Genomic DNA, 11,148 nt, shown 5'->3' with positions numbered 1-11,148 from the left:
TAAAAACAGTAAATAAAAGAATATCTGAAATAAAAGGAAAACAGGTTTTAAAAAAGTAAATTATAATTTACAAAAAAAAAATGCTTAATTAGATAAAAAAAATCAGTATAATAAGTAAAAATACAGTAGTTTGATTCCGTTCCGCATTTACAGAAAAGAATTACGTTGAATCCTCTGAATTCTGCTTTTTATTGGGGAATGTGTATGCGTATCCAATTTGGTTGGGAATATTAGAATAGAAAAATAGAAGAGTGAGAAGAGCAAAGCATAGCACAAAACATTACAGAAAGAGGCTAAACCTAAAACCCTTCCCTTCCCGCCCTCACTATGAGTGAGTGAGTGAGTGAGTGAGTGAAATGCAGAAACTGCTAAGCCCTTGTTGTTATTCTTCATCTTCGTTTCCCTTCTTCTCCATTTCTGTTCTCTCCGTTCCGCAAGTTTCAAACTTTCTACCGATGTCAGCCGCGCCGCAGCCTCCAACTGCTCCTGCTTCTTCCCTCTCCGACAAGAAGAAGCCTTTTGGAGCCCTCAGGCCTCATCTCTCTTCTCGCTATCTCTCGTTTTCTTCCAATACTTGTTGTGTCTGTAGGCTAAGTCTAACCACCACCACTAACACCCTTCTTCTCCTTAACCACTCCCCAAACCGCTCTTTGTTTTCGGCTTCTCACGGCTCCTTTTTCTCTCACTCTCTTCGCGATTTTTCTGTGGAGAGCAACCACGCCAAGGAGAAGACACCCTTTAGCCTCAGGTTAAATAGGAGGCAAAAGGGTCCTACTACTTCCTCTCCCTCTCCGTCAAATCCTGATTTGTTGGCCATCCCCGGTGTGGGACCCAGAAATTTCAGAAAGCTCGTTCAGAAAGGTATCGCTGGTGTTGCTCAACTCAAGCAACTCTACAAGGATAAGGTCTCTCTCTCTCTCTCTATATATATATATATGTGTATATATATCTTAAACCCGTTTCTTAGTTGCACATGCTGTTTTAGTGTATCATGTTCAGTTTGTTTGATGTACAACACATTTTTTCATTCCAGGAAATCACTTTTGGAACACCAAAATTCTTGGAACACGTTTGAAGTATATGTTTCTTGGAACTTGGATAAATTTGTTTTCTAAATTATTTTTAAACGTGATTCTGTGAATGTTAAGATTTATCGGAATTATTTTGAAAATTGTCATACTAATCGTAGGAGTCTAACGTTCCTAACCTAAGATTCCTAGGAAAGGTAAAGTAAATCTCCTACTGAATGCTCCTTTTGCGTTTTTTTTTTTCCGAGTTTGGATCTGCTGAATATCTTCCAATTCAATTTATTGGAATGGTATGAATAATTGCCACTGCTTATAATTATTTGTCCACTCTTGTTCAGTTAAGAGATTAAATAACTACCCGAGTTCTTATAATATTACTTTCAGCTATGAAGGAAGGATAAATAAATGTTTTTTTGGCTCATACTGACTATTTCACAATATTTTTTGTTCTGTTTGTTTGGGTCATCTGCCGCAGTTCTTTGGCAAATCCAGTGACAAGATGGTTGAGTATCTGCAGAGTTCTGTTGGGATAATCCACAAGAACCATGCTGAAAGTATAACTACTTTCATCAAAAAGAGTGTCGATGAGGAGTTGGAAGAGAATTCCTCTTCGCAGCCTCAGCAGAAGAAGCGCTTAACATTCTGTGTTGAGGGTAATATCAGCGTTGGCAAGACTACCTTCCTTCAGAGAATTGCAAATGAAACGATTGAATTGCGTGACCTTGTTGAGATTGTTCCTGAACCCGTTAACAAGTGGCAGGATGTTGGACCTGACCACTTTAATATTTTGGATGCTTTTTATGCGGAGCCACAAAGGTATGCCTACACCTTCCAGAACTATGTATTTGTTACAAGGGTGATGCAGGAAAGAGAGTCATCTGGTGGAATCAAGCCTCTTCGTCTGATGGAGAGGAGCGTTTTCAGTGACAGAATGGTGAGTCTTTACTTACACCTTTGGTATTCTCGACCCCCTCTTTAAATCCTCTCTGGCTGTTGATTGTCTATTGGTCTTGTTCCTTTCCTTAGATTTGGGGGGAGCGTGGTAGTTTACCTTTTTCCTCACTCACCGATGCAACTTCTTTTGGATGTCAGTTACAAAATAATAGCAAGCAACTACTGAATTTGAAACCACATTTCCGTGCTTTTCTGTTTGGTTTTATTAGAGAGGAAGGGAATTCCTTTGCTGTATTTGTTTTTTCCATCTCACTACGCACTCTTCTATTAAGGTTTTTGTGCGAGCTGTTCATGAAGCCAATTGGATGAATGAGATGGAGATCAGTATTTATGACTCGTGGTTTGATCCTGTCGTGTCTTCCTTGCCTGGACTTGTTCCTGATGGTTTTATCTATCTTAGGGCAAGTCCTGATACTTGCCATAAGAGAATGATGTTACGGAAGAGAGAAGAAGAAGGTGGAGTCACCCTGGACTATCTCCGTGACCTCCATGAAAAACATGAAAGCTGGTTATTTCCCTTCCAAAGTGGCAATCATGGAGTTTTAGCAGTCAATAAGCTACCCCATCATATTGACAGCTCTTTACACCCTGATATAAGAGACCGTGTTTTTTATCTGGAGGGTGGTCACATGCATTCATGCATTCAGAAGGTATAATATTCGGAAATCTCATATTTGAATTTCTTATTTGCCGGGGCAGATTGGCTTAACCCTTTTAACTACACAGGTTCCTGCACTGGTTCTGGACTGTGAACCCAATATTGATTTCAGCAAAGATATTGAGGCAAAGAGACAGTAAGATAAACTTCTCTTATTCATATTTTCCATTTTCCTTATGATGGAGTATGCCTTTTATTCCCTCAGACTTCTTTGCTTACGTTGGAATATTATGAATTTTATTGTGCCAAGGAGTTTTGTTATGTTAGGACTGTTGTTGAGCTGAGCTTGTACTAGTTGTATGCTATGTTCTAAACCCTTAACTCCACATCTTTAACATATGAGGGGTTTATGTGGACTTCAGCTATCCCTCCATAATGGTTAGCTTTTGTAGTGTGGTTCTCGTTGGTTCATATAAATTTATATTAGAGCCTTCCACCATGTCTCTCCATTACAAACGAGCATCATAGATTATGAAATTGTGATGCTGGTTATGCAGTCTTTACCTGGAATGCAACTAGACTAGTGCACAGCCTTGTTGTGTGTGAATGTAAACCGAGCCGCAGTGCGTGGTGGAAATGTCAGATTTTAGATTCCATTTGTGAGGTATGGGACCTGAGCCCCTTATTGGAAGTATGTCTACTCCCACTGCAATGGCTTAAACTTTTACAGTACTTGCTTTTAGAATTCCATTTGTGAGAGATTTATGCATGAAAATATATTGAATTAAAATTATTTTTCAATTGATCTTTAATGCATTGGAATTTTTTGCTTTGCGTGTGGTGCAGATATGCTCGCCAAGTTGCAGAGTTTTTTGAATTTGTGAAGAAAAAGCAAGAGGTTCCATCGAAGGAAGGTGTTGGAGATGCGAGAAGTAGCCAAGCCCAACCGCAGGTGCTGCTACCTCATGAAGGTGGACTGTGGCTACCAGATGGAAAGCCTTTTCCCCAGGAAGCCCTCAAACCTTTGGACTTCAGACGAACAATGTCATTCATGTCCGGCTAGTGGCTGCTAAACCTTGTTGACGTCTTCACGTTTTTTCTAGCATGTAAAGATTTTGTAACTCCGGACCTTGACTGATGTAAAATAGTGGTTGCCTGACGTTTTCCTGACACGCTAGTCTTGTTTGTGATTAGAAAGATGGTTTTTATGATGTATCATTCTCTTGAGCCTATAATTTCCCCCACGTTTATATCACCATTTGGTTCCTATTTTTCTCAGCTCAATTGTGCGCTTGCATTAGTGATTTGTGCTTTGCTAAAATTTATCTCACTTTGCTCAATTCGTCCTAGCTTTGCATAAAGTGAACTACTGATTTTCTGGTTTGTTTTCGCTATGCGCTTTCTCTTTTCACTTAGCGCTCTTCATCATTTCGCTTACTGTGGCTTCTACTTTGTTTCCTACATCTATTGCCGAGAAATTTGATCATTCTAATTACTTATACTTGCGTCAATATGTTAAACTAGTAATTAAGTCATAAACTGCATTGTTTTGTTATTAATCCATTTTTTCCATCTAGATATCTTAATGAACATGACTGTGCTACTGACATAGTTAATACGTATTATGGGGCTTGGGAGGTTCAAGATCAAACATTGGTGGTGTGGCTTCAGTCTACTCACTAAAAATTTGTTTTATCTTGAGTTCTTGGATACACTCATTCTTATGAGATTTGGGAGAAGGTTCATTAGAATTTTAGCCTTCAGACTAAGTCTCGTGATAGACAACTTCGTACAACTAGGCAAGCTGTCAAACTTGATTCAAAATCAATGGAGGATTACTTGCTTAAAATTAAGAACTATGTTGATGAATTTGCTTGTAAGGACTTCCATATGATTATGCTCATGTTTATGTAATTGAAAGCAAGAAACACACACCTCATATTAATGAGATTGAAGCTCTCTTGTATGGTCATGAAACAAGGTGTAATCGTTATGTACAAGAGACTTAAAGTTTTAGTTACATTGTCACTGAACTACACTCAAGATTCTTACTCTCGAGGTGCTAATGAAAGAGGAGGTTTTAGTGGATCCTCTAGCGGTGGAGGGGTCCTACCAGAGGACATGGTGGCAAGTTTGTTAATTTTCAATGACAAATTTGTCTAAAATTTGGCCTTACAACTGATGTCTGTCACTTTAGATCATTGTGTTTTATTGATTCAACTATATAACAATCTATTCCCTATTTAGTTGGATCTTACAAGACTTCAAATACTTTGGTGAATCCAAACATTGAATCTAATAATACTAATAAACCTAGTGCTATATTGATGAAGTCATACACACAAGGTAATGCTAATACTTTCTGGAGACCAGATTTTGGTGTCAGTTTTCATGTCACTAGTGAACCTTAAAACAACTCTAACAGTTTGAAGGACCAAATAATTTTTTTGTTGGAAATGGTGCAAGTTTGAGTATCTATGGTGTTGGTTCAGCTTTTTTTGTATCATTCTCCATGGAGTTGTTGGCGTTGATGACTTGTATTCTTTCACGAGCGTTTGTTTTTGCAATCCTCAATCTTCTCAGTTGTAGTTTCTTCTATGTTCACTTCTCAGTTCACTCAACCTTCCTTTGCAACAAACACTATTTCTAAAAATCTTAATAAGTCTACTTCTTAAATATTAGTCTACATATGTGACATAACCGATTAGGTCATCCTAGTGTTCATGTTATGCAACTTGTGTTCATACATTGTAAAATTCTTGTGTATAAAGTTGATTCTAGTTTATGCAAATCTTGTTGTGCTTGCAAATCCTATAGGTTGCTTTCTCATGAATCTGATGCTGAGTGTTTTCCATCAGAACTCATTTTTACTAGTGGGGATATGCACATATTACTTCTCATGCAGAATATAAATACTATATTTCTTCTGTTGATGCCTATTCTAGATACACTTGGATTTTTCCAATAAAAACTAAGGCTGAAACTTTCTCAAGTTTTCAAATTTTTAAGACAATGGTTGAGTTGCAACTGAATTATAAGATTAAAAATGTTCAATTTGATTAGGGTGGTGAATATTATCCTTTTTCCAATTTTTTAGCTTATCATGGCATTGTTCATAGAGTCATTTGTCTTCACACTGATTATCCAAATGGAGTCATTGAACATAAGCATAAACACATTGTTGAATTAGGCCTTACACTACTACACTGTGCTTCTCATCGTTTACATTCTCGGGATTATGCTTTTGTCATTATCTTATTAATAAACTACCTACAACTTCCTTAAACTTTGTTATTCCATATTTTGTTTTGTTCAATAAAAAACTTAATATTCATTTCCTCAAAACTTTTGTATGTTCTTACTTTCTTCTTTTATGACAATGTAAGTCTCATAAACTTGATTTCAATTATGAAGAATGTCTTTTCTTAGGATATTCTTAGCTACAAAAAGGTTATAAGTGTCTATCTTCCGGTGGTCGTATATTTGTTTTGAAAAATGTCTTATTTGATGAATATATATATTTTTTATTTTGTCTTGTTTTCAAAATCCTCAAACTCAATTAAATATGCTGGCTAATACTTTAACTTAAATTCAAAATTTTCACCACCTCAACAAACTAAAATTTAGTGTCAAGCATTTCTTTACAATTTGACTATGATTCAACACCAAACGTTTCTTTTGTCGTTTCAAATATAGTTGTTTCATCATCTTTTGTGATAGAGTCTGTTCTTGCACATTTCCTTATACTTATCCCATGCAAACCAAGTTTGAATATGGTATTATTCAACACAGAGCTCATCCCTTTGTGTTATTATCCCATTTGAACTTACTAATGTTAAACAAACTCTTAAAGATAAAAAAATGGCAAGTTGTAATGTGCAAAAATATGAGACTTTACTAAATTATAAAGACTTGGAATCTAGTACCTTTTCCTTTTAATAGAAAAGTTGTTGGTTGTCAATGGGTTTTTAGAGTAATAAAAATACAGATAACTCGATCAATAAATGTAAAGCTTGTCTTGTAGCAAAATGTTTTCATCACCATGATTATTGTTGGAAAAAACTCATGCACACTAAAAAAATGTGCAACATAATTCAGAGTGTGTGTTTTCATTGATAGAGAATGGGCTATTATATAGTCACTTACAAACCAAATATTAACAAACCAAACTAAATCTTAAATACTCCAAGTGACTAAAATAACAACTAACTTAAATCTAATTAACCAAATACAAAATACCCTATCACTTTGTTAAATAAAAACAACTCCGTAATCTAAAGATTATCTAATAAAATTAAAGATTATCTAATAAAATTCCCCCATAATCTTAAATTTTTTCTTTTCTAATCCTAAACAATCTTCTATCTCCATAGGTGACTTGCTTTTCTCTTTGATCGACTTGATCTTCTCTTTGTTTGACTTGATCTTCTCTTTGATCGACTTCATCTTCTCTTTGACTGACTTCATCTTAACCTTGGCTGACTTACACTTTGTTGGGTTCTTTATTGTCTTTGTGGCCGACTTGTTATTAACCGAGTTCCTCTAAATAGGCCGAGCTCTCTTTAAGAGATCAGACAATTTTCGCGCCTTCTTCACATCAAACTTGTCATCCATTTTAAGTCGCCACTTCTCATCTTGCACCTCCAGTACAACTCTTAGAACCTTCTCGGCACGCAATTGCTCTTGCAAACTTAACACTTATTGTTAGATCTGAGCTATCCACAATCCATGCTGATTTATTCGAGCTAGCTAGACGCTTTACCGAGCTACCTTGGCTCCCTGCTAAGCTTTTCGAGGTGATCACTTGCTCCCCTGAACGATCTGGGCACTCCACTTGCTCCACCGACTTAATCAAGCAATTCAGACTTCCCATCAAGCTACCTAAGTTGGCCTCATGCTCCACCGAGCTCTCCAAGTCCTTTTTTGGGCTGTCTGAGATCTCCACACTCTCTACCAAGCTTTTCGAGCTATCCGCACGTCTCGACTACCTCTCCATGCTACTAGACTGATTTATGAGACTCAACCTTCTTGCTGGCTTCTCCACTTGTTTGTGCTCATCCCCCGAGCTACATCCCATAATCAATAACACTACTTCTTCTTCAACTTCTTCGACGAGATTGGTTGTCTTTTCTCTTTCAGATCACATTGCTTTAATTTTCTTACTAGTTTCTTTCTTCACCATGTCGTTTCGAACGAATCTCATGCTGCCTTTGTTGTCCACACGTTTCAAACACCTTTTTTGCAGGATGCTCAACTCCAATTTGTACATCCGATTTTTCTTCATTTCTACCTAGGCTACTAGCCAACCACGCTTGTCCTTCAAGTATAGTACCATGTTCTTTATCAGAATCAAGTTTCCTTTCTCCATTATCTGACTTATGCTTATTACTCTTCAGTTCAGGAATATAATAGACATCCCTGATTTCTCCAACTCATTCATCCTTCTACTTGTGTCGGATTGTTCCAAGCCCTTATATCACCATCTTGAAATTATCTCCACATGACACTAATCCAGCCTCCATCTTGATGTTGGTTGAAGAAACTCTCATTTTCACACATGTGATTGCTCGTTCCAGTGTCCAGATACTAGACCAAGCTGTTTAAACAACTTGGACAAAGCTCGTCACCTGATCTCTTTTCCTTCATATAGCCCGAACGCCACTCGACTTCCGATTTACCACTCTTGAGTTCGACATCTAAGTTTTGCATCATCATGAAAATTCTTATCTCTTTCTCGTCATCTTCCTCTATGAGAAGATTTTTCTCTTTTTCTTTAGTTCAACAAAACTTTGCTATATGACCAACCTTGCCACAGTTGTAGCAACTTGTCGATCTGCATTCTCTTACATAATGGTCGTGCTTGCCACACCGGAAGCATTCCATTTCTAACTTAGACCAATCTCCTTGGCCCTTTTCTTGACCACGACCATGCCAATTCTATGGCCTGGTTTCATCTGTGCTTTCTTCAACATCACCTCGCATGTCCATCTCGTCCTCTACCTCCAGGACCTCGGCCCCGAGTATTCCGAGTTTCATTCAAACTGAGTTGTGCCTATAATGCTTGGTCACGTGGTTCCTTCTTCTTCCATCTCCTTTGTTTGTGGGCCTCAAGTGACTCGACAAGTTCTTCCACTAAGAGAACTGACAAGTCCTTTGACTCCTCGACGATGCATACAAAGCTCTTGAAATCATCTATCAGTGATCTCAAGATTTTCTCCATAACTCAACTTGCTGGCATTGGCTCTCCATTTCGGCCGAGTTGGTTGGCCACTTTCTCTACTCGAGTTATGTACTCAGTTACTGCTCTTTATCTTCCATCTTTAGGCCTTCAAACTCTCCTCTGAGAGCTTGAAACCGGACTTGTCTAACCCGATTGGTTCCTCTGTATGCAACCTCCAGAATATCCCATGCTTCCTTTGAAGATGCAATGTTTGCGCAATCTTCTTGAAACCTGACTCGTCCACAACATTGTACAAGAAATACAAAGTCGTCTTGTCTCTCACTCGCGTCTTCTTCACCGCGATAATCTAGGCCACCGTCTCATTTGCGTCCCTCGCGGGTTCTTGGTACCCAGTCTCCACTATATCCCAAATGTCTTGGGATCCCAGAAGGGTCTTCATCTATAGACACCAATTATCATAATTGGTCTTCGTCGTCAATTTTGGCACAGTCATACCATTCACACTGTCAACACCTAATTTTGTCCGGATACATAAAATTGATTTGCAAAATTTAAAAAAAATAATATATAATAATAATAATGAATAATAAGGTTGTAAAACGTTTCTCTTTTAAATTTTGTTTTAGTCATACTTTTTTTTAATTTCTACATCATTCACATTCTCTTTCTATTCTTTATTTTTTTATTTTTATTACATATGTTTTCGTTTCTTTTATCTCCTTTTTACTTTCTTTTATTTTATTGATTTTTTATTTTATTTTATATTCTTTTTCTTTCTTTTCTTTTATTTTTAATTTTATTTTTTTTTAATTTTTTTAATTTTATCTTTTCTTATTTTATTTCCTTTTATCATTTTCGTTTTTGTGTTTTTGTAAATATTGTATTAAAAAAATTTATTAAAACGAAAAAAAGAGGGTGAAAATTTGAAGTCAACTTTGGCTGTTCCACCTCCGCTCCATCTCTGCTGACCTTTCCACTCTCATGCAAAGAAATTTTTTGATCTTCCCACGTTACTCTGCTCTTGAGGTTTCGACACTCAAAAGGAAATCGTGGGCAAGTGTATCACGGCTGCACCAATGACAGGCATGGCAGCGGACAACAGACGTAGCTACACTGATAGGGTGGCTGGGAGGCATCCTGGCTTATGCTTTTGGTCATCTCAGAACGTTGTGCAGAGTATGATGAAAGGGGAAACTGGCATGGTAATATCAAGGGAAAAAAAGCCATTTGAAAAGGAGGAGACTCCCTGGAGAAAGAATACGATTTCACAATATCACACACAAGGAGATAACAAAGAGACATCACACACGGTTTTTTTTCACAATCTCACAGAGCGAACCGGCAAGAAAGAAAGGAATTTCAAAAATTCATATCCAGAGCAACCAAGTAACAAAAGAATTGGAAGAACGAGAACAGGGGAGCCTCCATTGATCACACCCTACAAACACAGGGAGACTACAAGAGGTAAGTACCAATTGAACGTGAACCTTGGAATGAATATGATCTTGTGTTATGTTGGTTGCTTGAATGAATATGATCTTGTATTCTGCTGGATTTGTTATGTTTTATTGGTTTGAGATGTTGTCGTCCTCGTTTCGTTACTATTTGCTCGTCACTATTCATCCAACCTGCACGAAATAACTGAAAAGATAGAACTATCTCACCACTCATCAGCACATAGCCAGCCATAGCCAACGAACAAGCTCCTCAACCCATCATCTAACCCCCAATTCATCCTTCTCTTCTCGCAACCAATCGAACCAAAACGGCAACCCAAACTCTATCCCCCTCACCCATCATCAACACACCAAAAAGCTCGTGCTTCATTCATCCACCTGCAGGAGGTCCAAACCAGAACCCCAAACACACTTCACAAACGGTTTTGTAGAACGCGTCTTCACCCGCTTACTCACTCGCCATCATCTTTGTCTCCCACCTGCGCAAAAATCAGAACCACACTCATTCTTCACCATCAATATACACCACCCATTACCTTTGTTACAATCCCATCTCTGCGACTCAACATCACACCAGACCGAAATCCGTAATAGCACCAAAGACCCCCCGTTTTAATCTTCCCCGATCACAGACTTCCAATCGAAACAGAGAAGCCGGCGAGTCGGAGCTTTAACGACAGCGGCTCTAGTTTCGCTCACCAACATTATCGCCGTGGGCCTCTGTTCGACCTCGCAGATTAGAGGAGAGGACGCACCCCCTGTTCGCATCAGCGGCGCCGACGTTTCCCTCGACGGTGGCGGCGAGGCGGTGCGACGCGAAGCGATCGCGACGGGCTGGCAACGGATGAACGCGCGGAGCTTCGACCGGGAAGAAATCCTCGCGCAGAAGGGGAAATGGGCGCCGTAGGCGACGCGCGTCGGTCGCGGCGG

The 11,148-nt window shown here is 38.5% G+C and overlaps 1 protein-coding gene and 1 pseudogene across 2 annotated transcripts; one reads left to right on the top strand and one right to left on the bottom strand.

Annotated features, from left to right (window-relative positions):
- The first annotated feature begins 217 nt into the window (after window positions 1–217).
- On the top strand, window positions 218–3,858 carry DNK (P-loop containing nucleoside triphosphate hydrolases superfamily protein). 2 transcript variants are annotated; one of them, XR_014993310.1, is made up of 6 exons: window positions 218–905; window positions 1,504–1,962; window positions 2,255–2,632; window positions 2,709–2,776; window positions 3,138–3,244; window positions 3,427–3,565. XR_014993310.1 is itself a non-coding variant. In XM_028083108.2 (5 exons), the coding sequence occupies exons 1-5, from the start codon at window positions 357–359 to the stop codon at window positions 3,641–3,643; spliced, it is 1,671 nt and encodes a 556-aa protein (XP_027938909.1). In that variant the 5' UTR covers window positions 221–356; the 3' UTR covers window positions 3,644–3,858. The 2 variants fall into 2 exon arrangements, 1 of the variants encoding a protein (XP_027938909.1); XM_028083108.2 differs by lacking the exon at window positions 3,138–3,244 and having other exon boundaries at window positions 221–905; window positions 3,427–3,858.
- A 2,746-nt stretch (window positions 3,859–6,604) lies between these two features.
- Window positions 6,605–9,371, bottom strand: LOC146888560 (uncharacterized; annotated as a pseudogene).
- Between the last annotated feature and the right edge of the window lie 1,777 nt (window positions 9,372–11,148).

This window comes from Vigna unguiculata, chromosome 1 (genome assembly GCF_037176805.1).
Source record: "Vigna unguiculata cultivar grain cowpea cultivar isolate G323 ecotype 2 chromosome 1, ASM3717680v1, whole genome shotgun sequence".
Classification (NCBI taxonomy): domain Eukaryota; kingdom Viridiplantae; phylum Streptophyta; class Magnoliopsida; order Fabales; family Fabaceae; genus Vigna; species Vigna unguiculata.
This window is presented reverse-complemented; position numbering and strand designations above follow the sequence as displayed.

Coding starts and splice junctions, on each gene's coding strand:
- DNK (XM_028083108.2), top strand. CDS start 357: ATGCAGAAACTGCTAAGCCCTTGTTGTTATTCTTCATCTTCGTTTCCC. Junction 1,963..2,254: donor GCGTTTTCAGTGACAGAATG/GTGAGTCTTTAC, acceptor TCTTCTATTAAG/GTTTTTGTGCGAGCTGTTCA. Junction 2,633..2,708: donor TGCATTCATGCATTCAGAAG/GTATAATATTCG, acceptor TTAACTACACAG/GTTCCTGCACTGGTTCTGGA.